Source organism: Corapipo altera, unplaced genomic scaffold, assembly GCF_003945725.1.
Source record: "Corapipo altera isolate COAL_440 unplaced genomic scaffold, ASM394572v1 1, whole genome shotgun sequence".
Taxonomy (NCBI): Eukaryota; Metazoa; Chordata; class Aves; order Passeriformes; family Pipridae; genus Corapipo; species Corapipo altera.
The window spans coordinates 3,271,827-3,294,925 of NW_020884873.1; the positions used below are offsets into that span (position 1 = coordinate 3,271,827).

The window sequence follows — 23,099 nt, forward strand, 5'->3', positions numbered from 1 at the left end:
GGAGCGGGCGGGGAGATGTCGGGAGCCAGCGGTGCCGCGGCGCGGAGCCGGTTCGCGGTGGTGGGCGGCGGCATCGCGGGGGTCACCTGCGCCGAGAAGGTAAAAGGGGCCGGGGCCGCGCCACCCCCGCCGCGCGCGTGCGCACAAGACACCGCCCCCCCCCCCCCCTTTCCCGCCTTGCCCGCGAGCGCGAGCCCCCTCAGGGGCTGTCGGAATGTTGTCCCTGCGGGCGCCGACCCCGCTCGGCTCCAGGCGGGAATTGTCCCCGAGAAACCCGCGGTGGGGAGGCTCCCCGGCCCTGTGGCGGAACTTCGGGGCCCCCACCGGCCCCGTGCAGCATCCTGGGCCGGCCGTGCGCTGGTGGAACCGGGCTGCGCGGCTGACGGGACCGCCCGGGTGCCTGCGGTTACTTAATGCCCCTCACAGACTCACCTTGTGAGCTCTCGTAAAAACGGTTCACTAGAGTTACATAGTTACTGCGTGAGTATTCTCGTTTATACAGTTGTTCCATATTGTGGCCTACCTGCCACCCTCATTTTTTACAGATATTTTGTCTCAGTTGAAAAAAAGCCAAAAGCCAAACCTAGCCCCGGGGCTGCGGTGTTGTAGTATAATCGTATTTATCTGTCTAGAAGTACTTCTCAAGAGGTTCAAACTGTGCTACGAACAGCCCGATAGGGTTATTTTGAAGCAGCTTGCAATTGCTCCATAAAAAGCAGGCTAAAACTTCATAGGTGCAGAAAGCTGGCGTTCTGTGTGCTGGTCCAGAGCTCAGGGAGGTGCAGGAGCCCTGCAGGATTTATTCCTCATAGTCACAAAGGACTCTGCTGCAGCCAAGGTGAAGGCTGCTGTGCTGCTCTCCTTTTTATAAAAATACTGCTCAGTTTTTACTGCATCAGTTTTTTAAGGCCATACACCTGTGGAGCTTGTCCAGTTCTCTTCAGCTCCCTGTGAGCAAAACCTCTAAAAGTAAATTAGTCCTGTTTCTTGGTTTCAAGGTTCTTGATGTCTTTTAGGTAACAGTAACTGGAGGTAATTTTGTACCTGTAATGTGGAATGAAATGATGTGCGTATTAGTTCGGTGAAGAATATTTTATCTGCTAAAATACAGAGCAGTTTAAAGACTGTGTTTCGGATGTATCTGTTCTCTGGTGATGTCAGGGTCCCTCTGGATACCACCCCTTTCCTCTGGATCACATCCCTTCCCTCCAGTCAACAGCACTGCTTGGCTTGGGTTACCTGTAAACTTGCTGAGTTTAAAAGGGGAACTCTCTTTTTGGCTTGGGGCCTTAGAAGTCTTGTGTTACTTAGTAGCACCCTGAAGGTGAGAATCTGTTAAATAGCATTTAAAATACCCAGTAGAAATCAGCATTTCCTCTTTCAAAAACCTGTAAACAATTAGTCACTGCTGTGCAATAAGAAAAATGTGCGTCCAGCAACTGGGTGTCTCCAGACACCACATGATCACAGTCTGTTCCACAGGTTGGCCTTTGGAATACTGTGGGAATAAAGTAGTCCTTTACAACATGGCTGCAGTTCTTGAAGGTGTATTTGTGTGTGAATTAATTGAAATGCTGGGTCTCCAGATTCTCTTCATTTCCACAAACTTGAAGTCATATTTATTACAATGGGATTTTACAAGACTAAAGTAATGCATTAACACATATTACTTTTCACCAGTGGTTTTATTGTCTTAAAGTCAGAATCTGATGGTGACTCTCATCACTTTTCTGTTTCTTTACCAGCTGGCCACGGAATTCCCCTCAGAAGACATTTTTTTAATGACAGCTTCCCCAGTTATAAAAGCTGTAACTAATTTCAAACAGGTAAGAGAGACTTGATTTCTCTTATGGCAAGACCTCTTCAAAGTTTATATGCACAGATAATTTAGAACCCAGTTCTGAAAATGCCCATGACTTTGAAATTGTTTCCACGTTAATGGGATTGCAGTGGTGTCAGTAGGACTGATGAGCTATTTTATAGTGATTCAGAATCATTAGTAACTGGTGAGTATATTCACACCATTTGAGTAAAGGTTGAACTGGGTACTCACATGGTTGAAGTGTTTTCAGAGTTACTGAAGTTTTATTTCACTGCTTTAGAAGTGGGTGCTCCATTTTAAGCACTGAAATGGTGTCTTGGTCTTGCCCATGGTTCTCATGGTGTGTTTGAACCTGGGACAGAATCAGACTTCTGACAAAGTAGCAAAAGAAGACATAGCCTTCTGGGAAGTTTCCTGGAGGTTCATCTATGTCTCCAGCACTGGTGATTCAGTGACCTCTTTCTTGCTGGTTTGAAAAAGAAAATAAAATCCCTGTGTGATTCAGATTTCTGGCTAGTAGGTTCATTAGGCTAGTTTTGCAGAGGTACTCAGATCTTGGGAAACACTGCTCTCTTCCCCACTCTGAAGGAACTTAATCTCTACCCTTAGGGTTAAAATTCTCTGTGGTACTTTGACTCTTTAACCAGGAATACGCATGAGAATATTCTGTGTAGAAAAAGGAACTTTTAGCAGTAACATAACACGTTTTCAGGCAATACGGGCTTTACACTGTGAAAACTTCTTTACTGGAAATGAACATAACACATTCTGTTACCAGCTTTAGAAAAAGAGAGGGACAAATGGTCCATATTTTTAAACACCTGTCTTTTTCCTACAGGTCTCCAAAACACTTGAGGAATTTGATGTAGAAGAGCAACCAAGTTCCATATTGGAAAAACGATACCCCAATATTAAAGTTATACAGTCTGGAGTAAAACAACTGAAAAGTGATGAACACGTAAGCTAATATTTTCTTTTTATGTATTTTTTTCAAATTATTTGTATAAAAAATAATTTTGGAAGCAGTTGAGTGTTTGGGGTGAGAAAAATTCTGGGTGAGAACATTCTGGTTATCGAAGTGTTAAGTTAGCAAAATTAAAAGAAAATACTTCCTAACTTTAATTCACTTATTGCTTACACTGTTTTTCAAGTAGAAATATGTACAGGGGACCAAACTGTCCCATCAAAAATTACTTGTTAATTAAGAAGCTGTATCTTTTAGATTTAAATCTCTGACACCTTAGAGATACTGCATTGAATATCTGATTGGAATAGCAGGGAAAACAGCCAATGAAACCAATGCTGTCTGTCAATATAGGAATGTGAAAACTCCTGTAACCCTTGAGATGTTTCTTATTCCTAAATTACTGTTTCTTGCCACAAGAAACCAAAATGTTAACAACTTCGTGATACCAAAAAAAAAAAATAATTCTTGGAAGAACCAGCATTTCCACATTTTCTTCCTTTCTTTTAGCAGGAAATACATTGGAAGTATGAGCAGTGTACAGCATGTGCAGATCCTCGTTAGCATCTGTGTCAACATGTTATCTTTCACCTCAGAATTTATCAGAAACTCACATTCAGATCCAAAACTGGTTTTGCTCGCTTTAAATCTCAGAGATGTGGTTCCAGTTGGATTCTGATAATGTTCTGAATTTAATTATATTCTTACATGGTTATTGTAAGATGGTGTTTTAGCTCAGGTCTCTGTGGGTGTCAATAATTCATGTAATTGGAGGATCTTTTGCCCAAAACCTTTAAAAACTCTCTTTGTGCAAAACGACTATGGAGCTTCTGGTTTGTAAAACAACAAGTAAGGTCATAAAATAGTTGCATTTAAGATTTTATTTTTTCAGAATGACATAGCTTTAGTGCCTCCCCTTTTTCTTCAGCAAAGAACAGAACTTGCAGCAAAAACCAGAATTTCTAAACTGTGTCCCAGCCTGTGCCTGGTTAACACAGGCTGACTGCTGTTGAAATGTTTAGAATGAGATTCTTAATTGCTAGTATATAGTAATCTGCTTCTGTTACTGGGGCCAGGGGGACATTTGTCACACAGAAAACATAGTTTTCTTTTAGCACAGCTAGTGAGTACAAAGTGCCACCAAGTGGTTGGTTTTTCTTGGAGTGCCCTGTGTACTTGCCATTTTATTGGTCATATACTTAGGTCTGTGGTGAGTGTGCTCACACAAATAAATGTCACACAATCAGTGGCTGTATGAAGGCTTGCTCATTAAGAAGCCAGTTACAGCTTTTAATATGTGCAAATTACTCTGACATGAAGAAAAAAGAAAGCTGAAGTTCTCTTAGATGTCTTCATTTAGGGGAATTCTCTTAAATGAATTGGGTTTTCTTTTTTCTTAATTTTTAACAGAAAATTTTCACCGAAGATGGGAAGGAATACGTGTATGAAAAACTTTGCCTGTGTGCTGGAGCAAAACCAAAATTAATTTTTGAAGGAAACCCATATGTGTTAGGAATCCGGGATACTGACAGTGCACAGGTAAATGTGTTCTGGACTTAGAAGTGTTTAATGTGGTCCTGCATCTGGTGCAAAATGCTAAAAATCATTGTGGAGTAAAATGAAGAAACAGAAGATGATGTTTGTTATTATACATCCTTAAATAGGAACATTTTCAATAGCAGAAAAATAGCCTTATTAATACCACTTAATAAATTAATTAACCACTAAATTTGTTAAGTTTATAGATAGCTCATACACAGTATTTCTAACATGATAATATAGAATAAATTATATTCTTTCACCCTTCAGGCAGAATCCAATCTGAAAATATAAAGAGAAGTAGGCACCTGTAGAAACTTCCCTGGGAAGGTGTGTCTGGTTCTTACAGTGAAAAGCTACTGAAGGAACAGTAGGACAGAGAATAGAATCCAGGATACTTCTAAGAGCTCTGTCTAGTCAGCTTAAATGTAATTATTTAATTCCTGTCTCAGTTTGAGGCTTGTAAGGCCATATCAGTTACTTCATCCCTTCACAGGTTTCATGAGCTTCTGTTACAGATCTCAGCCTATGTGTGCAGCATTAGACTGAGAAAATCAAAATAAGACTAAGAGCAAGAAAACATTGAAAAGGGTATAATTCATTGGTGTGAAGGAACATGATCAAAGTTGTTATTGACATTTTTCCTTCCTTAATGCAGGCTTTTCAGAAGAATTTGGCTCAAGCTGAGAGAATAGTCGTGGTAGGAAATGGTGGGATTGCCCTTGAATTAGTGTAAGTAAACAACTAAGATTTTGAAAGATACATATTTAAACAAAATCTTCAACAATGCACCATTAATTCTAGTGAACATGAGTTTGGGAGATGGTTGACTTTCAAAATCGTAGCTCTTAAAGCATTTAGTAGCAAAACTGATTATTTTTTTCTCAGTATAGTGGTGCTTACTGTCACATAAAACAGTGGTGGTTAATGACACAATTAGGAAAGCTTCCAGAGAAGCTTTGACACACAGATATCAAGAATATGCAGTTCATGTTCCACAGAGTACAAATGAGATCCACATGCCTGGTTTTAGCAGGGGGCAGTCTGGCAAAAATGCCAGAACTTCTTTTACATTATGGGGAGCAGGAAATACTAAATAGTATTATTATTATTATAAATTTTACCTGCCTTCCCTTACCCTCTGCCCTGGTTCAGTCAAGGTTGTGCTGGTGAGAAAGTATGACCTGTCAACGTGAGGAGATTTTTTTTTTAATGGGTTCCTTATGTAAATATTTAGAAGTGGATTTGATAGGTTTAAAAGTCTTGAATCCCTTTAGTTCTGGCTTCTGGAAGGGAACTTGACACACTTCTAAACATGTTGATTTTCAGGTAGTCTGTCACTTTATCCCTTGTTTACATGTCCACAGGTATGAAATTCAAGGCTGTGAAGTCATCTGGGCTATCAAGGACAAAGCCATTGGGAACACTTTTTTTGATGCAGGAGCAGCTGAATTTCTCATTCCAAAGCTGACTGCTGAGGAACGAGAGACTCCAATCGAGTGTAAAAGAACCAAGTACACAGTGGAAGGTGTGGTGCTTTAGAATCCTGACACAGCAGCAGCAGCATTTGATGTTAGAGTCCTGAAATCAGTTAATTTAGTAATGTTTTGTGCAGTGGAAGTGCACATTTGCCAGCAAGCAGACATCAGTTTAAATATGAGTGATTAAGCTACAAAAAAGTGTGTACAGTGGGTCTCCAGAAGCTGCTGCAGTTGGGGGCTGGCTGGCTGATAGTGCAGGCACATAACAGGGGCGTGGTTGTTTCAGAGGCAGTGAAGTAATGAGAGGTATGAAGTTGAAAAGTGTTAAAAATACTGGAGTCTGATTTGTCTGCAAATTAATGTGTGTTTTTTTGGATATTACACGCTTTTCCCTTCCCTTTTGGCAGCCCAATGGTGTGTCTGTTAACTGAGAATCCTTGTTGTGAATTCTGTGGGCAAGCAAGTATGCACACTAAATCTGATATGTTCCATCTGTTTCCTTCAGGAAGCCAGGAAAAAGAAAGACCTACAGCAGCATCTGACAAACTGGGCAGTGCCTTAGGCCCCGACTGGCACGAGGGCTTACATCTTAAAGGGGCTAAAGAGGTGTGGAACAGTCTTGCTTACACACTCATTTGAATGTTGCTTTAACTGGATGAGGACAGAACACAAAATGTCACCTTCAGGGTTATTATAAAAATAAAAATAAAATGTACTCGAACCGGTTTTCCTGTAAGAAGTAAACAGCAAAATACATTAACGCAAATAAAGTAAAATTTTCTGCTTCAGGAAAAAGGTGGTTAGCTGGATCCACTGGCATAGTTTCAGCAAGTTACTCTTCAGACTGAAACATAAATGTTGGCTTGCATATTTCTGTAGGACTGGTGTCAATCCTAGCTTTGATCAGAAGCAGTGGTACTTCTGTTGTCCTGATTTTTATCTGCCACATACACATTTTCTTATGTGCAAAATAGAACAGTAGGATTGAACATCAGCCTCCCATCACAGCAGATAACAAAATGCAAAATCAGTAGTGGACATGGGCATTGTGAAGAGTTTCATGTTTGAAAAAAAAGTAAAAATCCTCACATTGCATATTTTTTATCCATTTTTTTATTTATTAATTTCTTAGCTGTTAGGTATGTCCATCTGTTTTACATTTTTAGAAATGACCTTTTAAAGGTGATCAGTCATAGATCCTACAGAAGTGGCTTTAGAAGACCAACTAAAGGATGTTTAGGATATTCAGCAGCTTAATTGGTGTTGGTTTGGCTGTTGAAGGCTGTGGAAATGTTTCTGTAGTGGAGAATAAAACAGTTCAAGGCCAGAATCCACAAAATAGTTCAAAAAACAGGGAACTCCACCTTCTGTCAGGTTGATGGAATAGAATATATGTTTTTACAGCTTTTACACCATAAACTTAATATTGTTAGCCAAATTTCACTCATGATAGAAAAATGAAGTATTTGGAATCCTGAAAAACAGAAAAGATGAATTTACTGTTTCTGTTCTGATAAGTTTTGAATTCTCTTCCTGTAAGCTCAGGGGAACTTGAATGTGTTTTCTGGCATGCCAGAAAAATCATGTGTCTGAAAAAGCAGGTAAATTGCCATTGGCTATGGTTAGACCTGTGCCAAAAAGAGGAAAAAGTGTGGGAACCTGGCTAACCTGTCATGCTTTAGGATGGGATATATGGTGAGGTTTTTTTCCAGTTTAGTAAAGTCAACTTAGGTGAAGGTATACTTGCTGTTAAAAATCTTCTTATTGCTAATGGTTATGTTTACAATTTTTCTTTAGTTTTCTCATAAAGTACATATTGAAATATTATGTGAAGTGAAGAACATACACTTACAGCAAGAATTTATACAACTGCAGAGGACTTCTTTGACTTTTCCTAAAGAAGAGAAAAATGTAGAACCAGATCAGGGTAAGTGCCAGTGCTGATTAAAAATAACCTGTTGAAGATAAAGCAGTGCTGGAGCATGTTTGATCTTGTTTGCAAGCAAATACAGATTTGGAACATAAAACCTTTATCTCTATAAATGGGGGTCTAGCAACTTACAGCATCAAATTGATGGGCTACAGTTAAATTACAAAACTTCATGGGTCAGACCCTTTTTCCATAAAATTTCACTGAAATCCTGTATGCAGAACATTCCCTCCCAGTCCAGTAAGGTCACATTTTAATAGTCTAGTTAAAACAGAGGGAAAAAAACCACCAACATTTTGTTTGAAAACTGAAGTAAACCTTGAAAGTAGAAGAAAATAGCCCTTGTTTCATGAATAATTCTGTCTATAAATTCCACTGAATGAAAATTAATATTTTAAATACATTTGAATAGCCAGTTACTTCCAGCATGAGATTCTAGGAAGTCAAATCTGATGTTTTTTGCTTTTGAGGCATCTCCTGTACATCTGTAAATTTACATGTAAAAGAATATTTGGCAATTGCATACTTCAGAGAACAGCCCAGAGGACACAGTATTATCTCCCTACAAATAAGGCCTTTGATTTAGGAAAATTCCAGAGTCTTAATAGTGGGAGTTGGAGCTAAGCTCCAAAATGGTTTTTTTTCCCTCTAATCCTGAGTGAAGGTAAGAAATGTTATACATAACCTCTGATTATTTTTTTTTAAATTTTTCCTTTTCTCTACCTAAGCAGTTATCTCGAAAGATTTTTTTTTTTTTCTTTTTATTTCACATCTTATTATGAGACATAATAAATAAAATAATTTCTGTTGGTTACATTCTCAGGGCAAAATTTTCCCCTTTTTCAGTGCTGTGGCCTGTATATGTGGAATTAACCAACGGAAAAATTTACGGATGCGATTTCATTGTCAGTGCAACTGGAGTAGTGCCAAATGTTAAACCATTCCTGGATGGCAATAATGTAAGTATACTGATTTCTTCTGGAGCTTAAGTTGCTTTTTAAGTAAGGTGATTGAAGCTTTATGCTTTTTTTATGTTTCTGTTCTGACATGAAATACAGATTGCTAAAGGTTTTGAATATTGTGCAGCATCTCAAAATAAGGTATGTTGATATTGAAACATCCAGCATTAGAAAAATGTATTTTATTTCTGGTCTTGGCTTATTATGTTGCTCCCCATCTGTATATACACAGTATATATCCAGTATAAGCTCTTAAACTAAGCCTATACAAATAGAGAAAAACACTTGTATAATTGGCTGATGTGGCAAAAAAGTAGAATAATTTTTGTGTTAATTCTGCAGCGTATTCTTATCTTAAAAATCTTAACATCTTCTCCTGGGAAGGAAGCAGTTATTTCCAGTATTCCTCATCTAGGACACTGAGCTATAGCAGTGCTCATATTCACCAAGGGAAGTCACACTGAATCAGCATCCAAATGTGGATGATTCCAGAGTTCGTAGCTGCCATGAGAATTTTCAGCCTTTGGATCATTCTCTGTCCGTGTTCAGTGTCCAGTTGAACCCCACCCAGCTGCTCACTGGGTCCCCACAGAGGGGAGGGGAAACAGAGGCACAGGAGTTAAAAGTGAGATTTCTCACTTTGAGATAAAGACAATTTAAGTAAAGCAAAAGCTGTGCACACAACCAAAAACATTTCATTCACTGTTTTCCATCATCAGGGAGATGTTCAGCCATTCCCAGGAAGGCAGGGTTTACAGCCACGACAGTTACTTCAGAAGACAAGTGCCATAATTATGAATGTCCCCCTTTCCTCCTCCTTCCCCCAGCTTCTCTTGCTGAGGACATCATGTGGCTTGGGGTCCCCCTTTGGTCAGTGGGGTCAGCTGCCCCAGCTGGTTCCAATCCCAATGTCTTGTGCAGCCCCAGCCTTAGAGCTGAGAGGGCAGCAGGAGAAACCAAAAAGGTCTTGGGTAAGCTCTGCTCAGCAACAGCTGAAACATCCCTGGGTTATTAACACTGTTCTCATCACAAATCCAAAAAATAGCCCCATACCAGCTACTACTAAGAAAATTATCCCAGACAAAACCAGTATGTTGGGGTGTTTAGTGGTTCCATCTGATTAGGAAGTAAAATGCTATGCTCTGATTAAAGCAGAAGAAAATGCTGAAAACATAGATCTGATGTTGACCCATGAGAGACTTCCAGGCCTGCATTATAAGGACAGATCAGGAATTAGGTTTTTTGCATTGGTATTTTCTCACCTTGGCAAAAATACAAAATGAAATCTTAAGACTGGGTGTCCCCGTAACACACGTAGCGTGATTTGAAATTTGGCAAGCTCTGTCACTTCCCTGCCTAGGTATGAGTAATAGTGTTTTAAAAACCTGTGCTGTGTTCTAAAAATAACCTTAATGCTCTGTGCCTTCTGTGGAGGTCTTGCCATTTGGGATAGTCTCATGTTAAATAATAAGGTAACAAAGGAGATGATCGCTTAATGGGGATGAATTGAATGACAGTTAAAATTATTACTTCTCTCATTGCTGACCTGTGCAAATACTTCAGTTTGCTGTAGGGGAAGATGGAGGACTCAAAGTAGATGAACACATGCACACGTCGGTGCCAGATGTGTACGCAGCTGGAGACATCTGCACGGCAGCCTGGGAGCCGAGCCCCGTGTGGCACCAGGTACATCCAACCCTACGAGTGTCTGAGACAGTCAGTCTGGCCCACAGAGCAAATCACACACTGTGACACACTCCCAGGAGGGAAAGTCTGGGCAAGTAGTTAATCCTGGGTGTGTTGATGACAGGCAACTTTATTGGGGTGGCAGGAAGCTGAGCTGTCCAGCCTTCCTGAGCATCCCAGGCAACTATCAGCAAGACAAGAGGGCATGGTCTCAAGTTGTGCCAGGGGAGGTTTAGGTTAGATATTAGGAAGAATTTCTTTACAGAGAGGGTGGTCAGACATTGGAATGGGCTGCCCAGGGAAGTGGTGGATTCTCCATCCCTGAAGATTTTTAAAAAGAGGCTGGATGTGGCACTCAGTGCCGTGGTCTAGTAACCGCAGCGGTAGTGGATCAAGGGTTGGACTTGATGATCTCTGAGGTCCCTTCCAACCCAACTGATTCTATGATCCCAGAAACACGCAGTGAGCACTGAGGAGAGCAGTGAGTGTCGGCCTGTGCGCAGCCACACGTGTCTTGTGATTGAAATCTTTCCAATTTTCTTCTCCAGATGAGACTGTGGACTCAGGCTCGGCAGATGGGATGGTATGCAGCAAAATGCATGGCAGCAGATACTGTGGGGGAATCTATTGAAATGGATTTCAGCTTTGAGCTGTTTGCTCATGTTACAAAATTTTTCAATTACAAGGTAAAGTAAATTCAGTCTAATGGTCTTAAACCACTGGGTAACACAGGTTGCTAGTTTATATTCACTTGTTAACACTGAGCAGGTGCTTTAATATTGACAAAACAGTTTTCTTTATGTGGTAATTAATGTTAGCTCATATTGTCTCCATTCACACTAACCTTGAGTGCAGAAACTGAAAAGAGCAAAGATCTTTACAGATACATTACAAATTGCAGTTGGTGAATGACAGCTGATCTGCCTTGTATCCCTGTGTATATTCTATTTCAGAAAGACTCTGCTTATGGATAAATTCAACACAGTTCAGCATGATAACTGGTTTACTATGGGGTTTTGTGTATGATATTTCAAGGTGAAGAGTTTTGAGTCTGTTGCAGGTTTTGTTGTGGGAGGGTCCCTAAGGACAAATTACGTCAGTCTTTTGAGGCCCAGAACTGCTGGCAGCAGAAATACTAAAAGCCACTGCAATGTTCTTATGATTGCTTTTCCTTTCTCCTTTTCCTTCTGTTAGGTGGTGGTTTTGGGGAAGTACAACGCTCAGGGCTTGGGCTCAGACCACGAACTGATGCTGAGATGTACCAAGGGACAGGAGTACGTGAAGGTTGTGATGCAGAACGGCCGAATGGTGGGAGCTGTGCTGATCGGTGAAACGGACTTGGAAGAAACCTTTGAAAACTTAATTTTAAATCAGATGGATCTTTCAGCCTATGGTGAAGATCTCCTGAATCCAGATGTCGATATAGAGGATTATTTTGATTGAACAAAACCTCATTTCCATTTTGTATAGTTTTGATACAGAGTAAAATTGTTTTCTCAGGATTACCAGAAGTGAGGGATAGACGCAATTCCCCATTAAGATTTTGTGTTGATCTTGTCAAAATACTGACTGGCAATTTAATCTGTGTAGAAGTGCAGCAACAAAAGCAAGTGGGTTGGTGTTGGCAAACACTTTGTCTAGATGAGCATATGAAAACAGGGCTGTAGCAGCCTCAGCAGCACACAGCGAAAGCCACGTTTTAAGATAGTGCTGCATTCACTGGAACGTGAGGGAGCCTTTTTAAAGGCAATATAAACATGTTAAATCCCATGCCTGCCTCATAGCTCCCTTCCCTAAACCACCCCTTCCACCTGCTGTGGTTACCAGAGCCCAGTTTCCCTATGGCTCATTTCTGGACATGTCCCTCAGCCCATGAGCTGCCACGGGAGCCAGGATGCCTTTATGTGAAGGTGTGGCCTTACCTGCCGAAAGCTCCTCTGGCCTTGGGCAGGCTGAGTCGTGGCCAGGGTCGGGAAAGCCTCTGCTTCCTCAAACCATGTGCTCAGGTGAATGTTTACAAGCAGTCAGGCAGCCTGTTGCCATCCCACTGGCACCACTCCACTGCTCACACCAGTGAGTACCTGCCACAGCTCTGTCCAGTTGGCTCAGATGAACAGTTTAGGATACAGGATGCTCAGAGCTCTCACCACCTGGAATATGGGCTGCAAATGCACAGCCAGATGGATGCCTTATCCTTTGTTGTTTTCTTTTTTCCCCCCATAAGTTTATTTTTCAAATAAATGTATTTACTGCTCAGCTAAGTACAGAACACGTTTTCCATGATGAGATGTCAAGTGAGAGCAGCTTTTTCACTGTTTTTCACTTCAGCTCTCCAGTTGTAGAGCTGCACTGGTGCATCCCATCCCGGCTCCAGTAGGTGGGCTGAGTGCACTCCCAGGAAGGATAACACAGCAGCACTGGCAGGGGTCACCTGCAGCAGTTTTCCCTGGAAGGAGCCTGTGGATCAGGCTGTGGTGTCCAGCTGAGGTGGTAGATGGTACAAGATGCCATTTTGAATGGCAGTCCCAGATCCTGATGGGATTCGTGACAGGCACTTTCTACATTTGCTTAATGAAAGTCTTCTTGGGCAACACAGGTCCTGGTCACTTCCTGCCTGCTCCTCTTTACCCCTGTCCTGCACATTGATTCCAGGAAGGAATTTTTGCAAGTATAGACTCCCACTTTGACTTGATATGATGGTAACTAAATTACAACTAGTGACAAAATATCTACTACTAAGTGTCCAGTGGGGGTTTAAGCTGTTTGTTTTCAGTAGTAACTGTGGCTGCATGTTTAGTTATGCAAGATGCACTTTAATAATAGTGATGTGGCTGGACAGACCTGCTTCAACCAAGCTCCTCCTTTTTTAGTTGCTAGGCTTAATTTAGTGCCTAGGTGATAAAGCCCAACAATTTAAGCTATGCTTAATGTCCTTTATAGATTTCATAGGGCCACCCAGGGACATGGGTTGTTTCATTCTAGCTTTTTGTTTGGTTCTGCACTTGCTACTTGGGACCTGCTCTTTATTTAGTGTCACACTGGGAACAGTTTATTGTACTCCACTAACTGCAAAGGTTTCAATACATATTGAGACTTCCCCCAGAAAAATCACTCTAAAGAGAATGACTCTTTTTAATTAAATTAATTCCAAGTTTTGCAAAGTTGAATGAAATACTGAGCTTTAGTCACTGTCAAGATTTAATCAGAAAAAAAAGATGAAGGACATGAATGATGTTTGGTTTATATTTAAGTTGTTATACATGTAAATGTTAGGGGATGGGGGGAGAACCAAAATGCAACCCCCTAGAACTTAACATTTATTAATGAGTTTGAACTTGCCTTTCTAATCTTTGGCTGCCAAGACCTTAAAAGTCAGTAAATAAATAAAACTGAATCTAGCACCCAACCTCGTGTGTGCTGAGCAATGCTTGCAGTCAGCAGGAGCTGGTGGATCTTTACCAGGCTGCCAGCACAGCCACTTGTTCCTGGAAACACTGATATTCAAAGGAAGGCAGCAGGGATGTATTTCTACAACTGGACAGTGGGCTGATAATCTTGTCCAGACTCAAAAGGTCACCTGAGCCAGGTGACCCTGAGAGTGGTGGTCAACAGTGCTGCATCCAGTTGGCGGCCTAGTGGTGTCCCCCAGGGATCAGTGTTGGGCCCAGTCCTGTTTAATATCTTTACTGATGAGTTAGATGAGGGGATTGAATCCACCATCAGCAAATTTGCAGATGACACTAAGCCATGGGGGAGTGTCAATCAGCTGGAAGGCAGGAGGGCTCTGCAGAGGGACCTGGATAGGTTAGAGAGTTGGGCTGACTCCAGCAGGATGAGGTTCAACGAGGCCAAGTGCTGCATCCTCCACCTTGGTCACAACAACCCCCTGCAGCCCTACAGGCTGGGCACAGAGTGGCTGGAGAACAGGCAGGCGGAAAGGGACGTGGGAGTTTGGATTGACAGGAAGCTGAACATGAGCCAGCAGTGTGCCCAGGGGGCCAAGAAGGCCAATGGCATCCTGGCCTGGATCAGGAACAGTGTGGCCAGCAGGTCCAAGGAAGTGATTCTTCCCCTGTACTCAGCACTGGTGAGGCCTCATATGGAGTGCTGTGTCCAGTTCTGGGCCCCTCAGTTCAGGAAGGATATTGAGGTGCTGGAGCAGGTCCAGAGAAGAGCAACAAGGCTGGGGAAGGGACTGGAGCACAAGTCCTATGAGGAGAGGCTGAGGGAGCTGGGGCTGTTCAGCCAGGAGAAGGCTCAGGGGGGACCTCATCACCCTCTACAGCTATGTGAAAGGAGGTTGTAGCCAGGTGGGGGTTGGTCTCTTCTCCCAGGCAACTATCAGTAAGACAAGAGGGCATGGCCTTAAGCTGTGCCAGGGGAGGTTTAGGTTAGACATTAGAAAGAAATTCTTTACAGAAGGGGTAATCAGGCATTGGAATGGGCTGCCCAGGGAAGTGGTGGATTCTCCATCCCTGGAGGTTTTTCAGATGAGACTGAATGTGGCACTTACTAGACCATGGCACTAACCATGGCGGTGGTGGATCAAGGGTTGGACTTCATGATCTCAGAGGTCCCTTCCAACCCAGCTAATTCTATGATTCTATGAAATATTTTTCCCTTCCCTGCTGGAATTTTTTTTCGATACTTGTTTCCCTGTTTGGTTTTTATTTAAAAAAAATGCAAAAAAAATTACTAAAGCACAAACTGAACTTACTGCATTGTCCATGGAGAAGTAAATGGGATTAGATCCTAAATGTAGTCTGTGAAACTCAGTCAATAACCACTGGTTGGTCAACTCCACCTGCCTCCAGCTTTGGCTTCTTTGCTTTTAAGTTTGACCCAGAGCCAGGCCGCTTGTGCTCCTGTAACTTCTTCCCCCCTGAATCCTGGACAGCCTTTGAAACAGTCTGAGCATTTTTGCTGCTTCCTTTTGAATTCGAAGGTTGAGATGATTTGACCTGTAAGTTATAAACAATTCTGTTAGAATTCTAACATTGTTTTCCTTCTTTTTCCACGTTCCCACACAACAGAGAAAATTCTTATGCAGTCTGTTTTAAATCCTGTTGATTGCATTGCTACAAAAATACTTTGAGCAGATACCAAACTATTGAAATAAGCTATAATGGAGCAGATATCTACATAGCAAATCAGTAGAGATATAAATACCTTGTGAACACTCTTCCTGTTTGTTATCCCCTCTATAGTGATGACGTGAGCCTCGTTTCTCAGCAGATGGGCTTTGGGTCCCACCTTCAGGTAGGATATTGTAGCGAATGCCGTGAAGCTGAAGTCTTCCCTGCATGAATTTTAATTCAGTGTTACAAGGGAAGGCTGGAGACAAATACAGGCTTGACCATGCAGGGGGAAAAAATCACAGAATCATTAAAAGGTTGGAAAAGACCTCTAAGATCATCAAGTCCAACCATCAGCCCAGCACCACCACTAAACCACATCCTTAAGTGCCACATCCACACATCCTGTGAACACTTCCAGCAATGGTGACTCCATCACTTCCCTGGGCATCCCATGTTCAATCTTGACAACCCTTTCCATGACAAAAGGGGCACATGAACCCTTCTGTTGAATGTTCCAAATACCAGCTTGGTTCTGGCTTTATTTATTCAAGTGGACAGTCAGTTAACTTGGAGCCAGTCTGGTCAACACTTAACATAATTCAGTTTGTGGACCTTTACACACACACTCAGATACCTCTTGGAAGACATGGAGGAAAATGAGGAAAAAAAGATGTAGTAAGTCATCTTCTGACTCTCTTAATAGTATAAAAAAAGTCAGCTGTACAAACAGATGCAAAAAAGAATTAAGACAACAATAAAATAAAAGGATTAAATATTTGATTTGTACATATTCTTGGAACTTGTAGAGAAGACAAAACACTGACAGGACTGTTATTTTCACTATGCTTAATTAACATTTCTGGGTACCACTTTCCACATTTGCCAGCCTGTCCTGACTTAGACTTTATGTGGGCAACCCCTTTTGCTTTCCTTATCCATGGAAGGTGAACGAGATCTATATAAACAGCAGACTTGTCCAAAATGAAGTCTGCTGCAGATTTAAAGGTTTAACCTGAATATAGAAGACCACAGCTTTTTAAAATTGCCCAAGATGCAGCACTGCAAATGTTCCTCCAATTTTTGAAGTGGAAATATAGCAATATGTGTGAAATTTTAAAAATACATTAAGTGCACCTGAAACAAAGGCTAAAAACAAGACTGTGGAATGTATCCATTAATGCTATACAGAAGTAACGAAAGAATAAAGAAAAAATGACTACTAGATGTTTAAAAAATTCAAAACAAACAAAACAAAACTAGTCATCTTACTTCAGATACTGCTGCAGCAGTAGATGGGCAATAATTCTCTCCAGTTCCTCTCGGGGGTGCTTTGGTGGAGTAACTTCAGCCACCCTGAACTTGGACACACCTTTCCCAGACCATGCATCAATTAGTTTCAGTGGGGTGAGTTTCTCACTCATGCTTTCAGCTTGCTCAAGTATCTTGATTAGATCCCTGCAGTATCCTGTTACATCCATCTTCTCACATGCTGCAGATAAAAGTGAAAGAATATTTAAATAGCAAGTTATCTATACTTATTTAGATACTATCTAAATAACTATAGATAGTAGTATATATGCATGTATATACTTTTATATATTTAGAGATAGATAAATACGTGTCTGCTGCATAATAGCAATGTTTTGGCTTGGTTTTTTTTTGTTTTAAAACTGTAACTTAACAAATAAAGCTGTAACTTTCCCCTCTGACCATTAGGATATATTTGTACTCACATCTGTCTTTCTACTTCATTATTGAAACTCCAATCTGGCAAACATTTCTACTTGTATTTAATGTTACAAACCACACAGATTATTTCAAAGAAGCATTTAGGAAGCACAGAACCTGCAAGGTGGCTACTATGTTACTCTACAGCTGGATCCCTTTTCCTCACCCACAGTGTTTATTATGATAAGATCAGAGAGCACAGAGGCAGTGAAGAATATAAGTGAGACATTTATTCTCTCAAGACACTTATGGACCAAATGAGACAGAAAAAAAGGTATTAATTACATTATAAAAATAAGCTTCACCAATAATTATTCTAAGCATCAACACATAATGATCACCCTTCTTGTGCATGATCAGATTATGGCACAGAATTACCCCAACTGCCTCCTCCAATACTAAGAATTAAGTACTGAAAAACGAGTACTGCTGCAAGGTTTCCTCAGACCTTGCTTATGTATCAAAAGGCCCTGGGGGTGAACCAGCAGTAAACAGGATATATTTCAACTATATTTCACCACCTGGCTCCTGTAAGCCTTAGGTACAAGCCAGTTCCGTACTCCTCCCAACCTCTGATCACAGTATAAATTTCAAATAAACCCCATTTCTAACTAGAAGATAACAAGACATTGTCACTTGCATGATTTTGCAGAACAGTTTTATTATATAATTAACTGTATAAAGAAAAAAAAAAGTTAAATTTTTGTCTACTTTACATCTCAAAACATTTAGATGGAAATTAAGTCTAGTTATGAGAATAGCTTTGAGTACAGAGTTGTTCCTAAGTTTTTTCAAGTGTTCATCACTTATATTATCCAAATCCTTTTTGCAACAGGTATGTGATATGTGCAAAATACCATCTCCTCATATTACAAATATAAACCTGGTCCTTAAAGAATTATAAGGTGGTTTTGTGTGTCCAGTTAGAGATGCCCAAGACCAATTTTCTCTTGGCACTACTTTCAGTTTCTAGCTTCTTATGGGCTTTCCTATGCCTAAACCACAGTGCTCACTTTATAAATGCAGCAAGAGATGTTTTGTGCATCTTTTGAGACTTTCAGCTTTCTGACAAGTACCAAAAATGACAATTAAAGCAAGAATGAGCTCCCTAACAACCTCAGGATGTTTGTGGCCAAAACAGCAAAAGAACTGATGTCCCAGAACCACGTTCTAATGAAACCATCCTCTTATCATGCAGCTGATCTTGTTTCAGCTTATCTTCCAACCTCCCTCTGTGCTTTCACTCTTATGATCCCAGCTTTTTTTCAAAGAGCACAGGCTGGACACACATTGTGCTGTTAGGGCTAACACAGAGCAAAGCCCTGAGTTAGTGTGCTCTGCTGTTCTGCACACCTGTCATGCACAGTCCTGACACAGGTACAATTCTGAGCACGTGGCATTGAAATCCTCAGGGATTTTACCAGGGAAATAGTGAGAGGATGTGCAAACTGTACCTTCTCAGAGCCTAAATATGAATAGTTTGGCATGCAGAAAGCAAGGGGCTCCTCCTCAAATAAACCTTTTACACCCCAACCCTAAAACAAAACCTGACTCCTACCAGAATCCTTTTTAAACAGGTAAGCCAATCTTCCCTTTGCCCCAGCTTACTTTTTGGGAACAGGGGAACAGGTGAGACTGAAGGATACCAAAGTGTTTGTCAGAAAACCACACCAGGAAGTATCCTGCTAAACACCCTGAACTTGGCAACACCAAGAGCTGAAACACATAACGAAATTTGCGCCTCGAAAACAGGGGGTATTATGAGCACAGTTCACAAAATTTGCTTATAGTTTTTCTAAACTAGATATATTTCTTTAAGCCATCTTTTCCCACGTTCTCTGTCTTTTACTCACCATTCTCTCTGCAGCAGTTATCACACATTCTGCTGCAGTTTGCAGAATCCCACACCTCATCAAAGTGATGGGCTATGAGCACCCGGCGACACCTGGGAGAGCAGAGAGGGACTGTGGAACCCAAGGGTTATATACCATGAAAATAGCAACAAGAGGGGCCCTTGGGACAGCTCATATCTCAAGACTGGCATGAAGAATTATCTCAGGAAAAAATCAGAAAACAAATAGTGCAACACAGTATTCCCTGTCAGTTATGCCAACAGGAATAATGAGCTAACACTGATGTAGAACAGTTTGGTTAAAGCAGAAAAGTATAATCTGCAATTTCAATAGAATGAAAAATCCTAAGAATATGAACTCATTCTTAGATTGAGGCTAACAAAGCCCACAACATGGATACAAGTGTTTTCCATGAAGTATTCCCAATAGCTCAGTGCAGTAGATAAAGCATTAAGCACATGTGGATTCCTATACGGCCATTAAACATTGGTACATTACAGTAAAAACCAAAGCATTCCAGTTTTTCCTCTGGATGGGATTTGAAATCCAAACAGTGTTGGTTGACAGGTATTTCACTTCTTCCAAAATTTTATCCTGAAGCTGGCAAGTTTGTTCTTGTGAGTGGTTTTGTTTGGTGATGGGTTGGGCTTTGGTTTTGTTTTGCCTTTTTTTTTCAAATGCCCTCTAAAGAACCTAACAAAAATAGACTATTTAAAGACTAAGCAACCAAGCCACCACAGTAACTTACTTGTTCATATTTTGGCAGTAAGATACCATATCATAGAGCTTCTCTTGCCCGACATTTTCCATCACTACCATTGAGCTGATCCTGAATATATCTCCAAAACCATAATACAAAATGCAGTCAGCTTTTTGGTCATCTCTACCTGCAATGCATTAAAATGAACACAAAATTAAAATCTCAACCAATTGCCCCTCAAGGTCCCTGAAAAGCTTTCTCCCATGTAGATTCAACTCTGCTTTTGAAAAAGCAACGATGCAGAAGATCAAAAAAAACAGAACACCACAAAACATTTTTTTAGCCATAACAGCTATTTATTTCTGCTATACACTGACCAATCCTTAAAATTCTCTGCTCCATACTCCCCATCCTACTTGTATTCTTGTGGCCACTGAAATTCATATGATGACTAGACATCATCTAGAGACAATTGGAGCAAATCACACATCCCAGTTTCTAGACATAGGAAAATAACTAAAAAATCATACATCCATTCTGGTAAGCCATTGATTGTCATAAAAATCAAGTAATTAAAAAGTGCTGAGTGAAAGGCTGGGTACCCAGTTACTCCTGGTTATACTGTAACCGAGGCCTGAGATCATGAATGCAGCTTATATTTGCTTTAAAGCCTCTTTACAGAGGCAGAGTGTCATTATACACTTTGAAACCTGTCTCAGAGACAAGAGACTTTGCACAAATGGCTGAAAAATTGAAGTACAATTTTACTGGTTTAATGGATGTAAATGGTGGCCTTGCAAGAGCCATTTCCCACCTGCACGTCCACTCTCTTGGTAGTAGTTCTCCATGGATTTGCTCATAGAATGATGAATTACAAACCTCACATCAGGTTTATCAATTCCCATGCCAAAAGCAACAGTTGCCACTACAACCTGAAAAAAAGAGATTAAGAAACCATCAGGGTATCAACACAATTTGTTTGAATGAGACATAAGTCCAAGAAAAGTATCTACTTAACCTGGATTTGATTTGCTGCCCATCCTTTATGAACTTTGGTTTTATATTTAGCATCCATGTTTGCATGGTAAGTCCCTGCCTTGATTCCCAGTTTCTGCAAACTCACAGTAACCTGCTCAGAATCCTTCTGAGAAAAACAGTAAACAATTCCTGCACAAAAGTGAAAGATCCATCATTGTCATGCCTTGAAAAAGCCAAACAATCCCCAATAGTTAAAAACAATTGTGAGAGTTTTATTAACTGAAAAATAATGCATAAAAAGGATTATACAGTCTTTGTGCCTATTCAGTCTGCAGTATTTGTATCCATGAAGGAAACCTCAATTATCAGCTTGGACTTGTAGGATAAAGAAGAAATATGGTTGTCAATCCACATAATCATGGAAGTGTTCCAGTAATGTTAATGGAGGACAATGCTTATGAAAGCTTATGTAAAGAGGTGCTGTTCCTCATGACATCTATGGCATCTCACCTGAGGTTTCAGATAAATCTGCTTTTTGTCATTAGTCAGTCTAGGCTAAGTCAGGGATTACACACAAGGCCATGATGATCTTGTGATCATCTTGGCACAGCTCCTTGGAAGCTGCTCATCACATCCACAGAGCTCACAGCAGAGACAGGGATAAACTGCTGCTCCAGAAAACCAGGTTCTGTTGCCTTTGCAAGATGTCCCTCCTCTGAATTTGCAATACATAATTCACTGATTACACCAAGTCCAATTTACACAGTTCTGCTTTCAACACAAATCAACCTATAACACCCACTGGGGGCACTAAATAATAGATGAATCTTATAATCAAATATGAAAAAGAAGCATCCAAGATACTAAGTCTCCTGACACAGATATTAAATTACACATGTACGATTGCTTTTATGATCTAAAAAATTCCTGTTATTCCTATCTATGTGAACATTGTTCTGTATACATCAACATTCTATTTCAATACTTCAGAAGATACAAGTAGGCAGTAAAGAGATTTAAACACCAATAAATGAGGAGAGAAACTGTTCAAGGTATGGATCTTACAAAATTTCATTTATTCTAATGCTGGATCTTTAATGTAATGTGAAGGTAGAATTTATTTCTTTACACATTTCAGGATCAGTTGAAAACATCCCAACATCTGTAATGTTCAAGATTATGAAAAATAATATGTGCACTTTTTTTGACATTTTTTACCTGACAGTCCTTTGTATCTTCCATTAATGGTTTTAACTATGTCCTCAATGAAATCTTCATTATTTGAAGGCTTATGCCGAACCTCAGAAGTAAAATACACACACATCAGAGTTCAAGTGGGCACACATTGTGTTAAACAATCCTGTTATTCTATTTCTTACAGTATGACAAACAAAAATATTCCACCATTTAACAAAAATTCTTTTTGTGTACACTCAGACTACAACTCAAAAGTCCATAGAAAAACAAATCCGTAAGTTTTCCTCATCATCAAGAAAAATAAATGAACCTGTGGCCAAACTGAAAATACAGCATGACACAACAACTTTTGCCATCAGGGGACATATTTTCCAGCAGGTTGCAGCAGTTTGAGCCTGCTGCCTGCCTCTCTCCTGTACACACTGCTGTCTGCTAAGCCTTGCTCACACAGACAGAGCAGCCCAAGTCCCTCAGCAGAGGACAGCAGGTTCAGCAACATGAAGCAATCAAATAACACCATCATTCACTAAAAAGCTGTTGATTATTAAAATCTAGTCTAAAAAAAATGTACTCTAAAACTCATCAGCTGTACCTTGCAGGAGGCAACACGACAGCAGTGCAGCTGAACAAAGACCTACCTCATAGTACAGGTTGGGCCGGTTGAAAGAGGCAGTAAAGGTAATGCACTTCTGAACATGCAAAATTTTCTGAGCATCCTTTAAAACATGATTTGTAGCTGTTGCTGTCAGTCCAATCAAGGGAGTATTGGGAAACTGTCTTTTCAAGATACCAAGAGACTTGTAGTCTAAGCAAGAAAAAAGAAAAAAACAAATGTGGAAATGAAGAGATTTCTCTCCACAAATCCAAATTTTAAAAAATGTATTTATGTAGATAGCATCCAGTGGGATAATACTGCAGTTACCAAAGTAGACGTCTTCTAATTCAATTTTACAGAATCACAGAATGGTTTAGGTTGGAAGGAACATGAAAAAGTATCTAGTTCCAACCCCCCTGCCATGGGCAAGGCACCTTCCACTAGACCAGGTTGCTCAGAGCCCCATCCAACCTGGACTTAAACACTTCCAGGGATGGGGCAGCCACAGCTTCTCTGGGCAACCTGTTCCAGTGCCTCACCACCCTCACAGTAAAGAATTTCTTCCTAATATCTAGTCTAAACCTACTCT

General features: G+C 40.6%; 2 protein-coding genes across 10 annotated transcripts in view; one reads left to right on the top strand and one right to left on the bottom strand.

Annotated features, from left to right (window-relative positions):
* Window positions 1–13,787, top strand: PYROXD1 (pyridine nucleotide-disulphide oxidoreductase domain 1). 5 transcript variants are annotated; one of them, XM_027660214.1, is made up of 12 exons: window positions 1–99; window positions 1,746–1,826; window positions 2,661–2,780; window positions 4,197–4,325; window positions 4,984–5,057; window positions 5,693–5,853; window positions 6,312–6,412; window positions 7,604–7,733; window positions 8,583–8,695; window positions 10,259–10,381; window positions 10,930–11,067; window positions 11,576–13,787. In XM_027660214.1, exons 1-12 carry the CDS (start codon window positions 16–18, stop codon window positions 11,822–11,824), a joined length of 1,503 nt encoding a protein of 500 aa, XP_027516015.1. In that variant the 5' UTR covers window positions 1–15; the 3' UTR covers window positions 11,825–13,787. The 5 variants fall into 5 exon arrangements, with proteins under 5 accessions (XP_027516015.1, XP_027516024.1, XP_027516032.1 ...); XM_027660223.1 differs by lacking the exon at window positions 1–99 and adding an exon at window positions 360–838; XM_027660231.1 differs by lacking the exon at window positions 1–99 and adding an exon at window positions 361–674.
* Window positions 12,437–23,099, bottom strand: part of RECQL (RecQ like helicase) — a 20,258-nt gene continuing 9,595 nt past the window's right edge. For 4 of the 5 annotated variants that reach the window (XR_003530416.1, XR_003530417.1, XR_003530414.1 and 1 more), the window contains exons 8-17: window positions 22,554–22,720; window positions 21,937–22,018; window positions 20,759–20,907; window positions 20,555–20,672; window positions 19,789–19,927; window positions 19,041–19,132; window positions 16,729–16,948; window positions 15,551–15,680; window positions 15,099–15,342; window positions 12,437–12,543 (exon numbers count right to left, since the gene is read on the bottom strand). Coding sequence is in view for 1 of the 5 variants with exons in the window: in XM_027660187.1 (XP_027515988.1) it covers window positions 15,154–15,342; window positions 15,551–15,680; window positions 16,729–16,948; window positions 19,041–19,132; window positions 19,789–19,927; window positions 20,555–20,672; window positions 20,759–20,907; window positions 21,937–22,018; window positions 22,554–22,720 (1,286 nt within the window). In the remaining 4 variants the exon portion in view is untranslated. Of the gene's footprint in view, window positions 12,544–14,995; window positions 15,343–15,550; window positions 15,681–16,728; window positions 16,949–19,040; window positions 19,133–19,788; window positions 19,928–20,554; window positions 20,673–20,758; window positions 20,908–21,936; window positions 22,019–22,553; window positions 22,721–23,099 lie in introns of those variants that run through there. The other variant, XM_027660187.1, reaches the window with a different exon arrangement.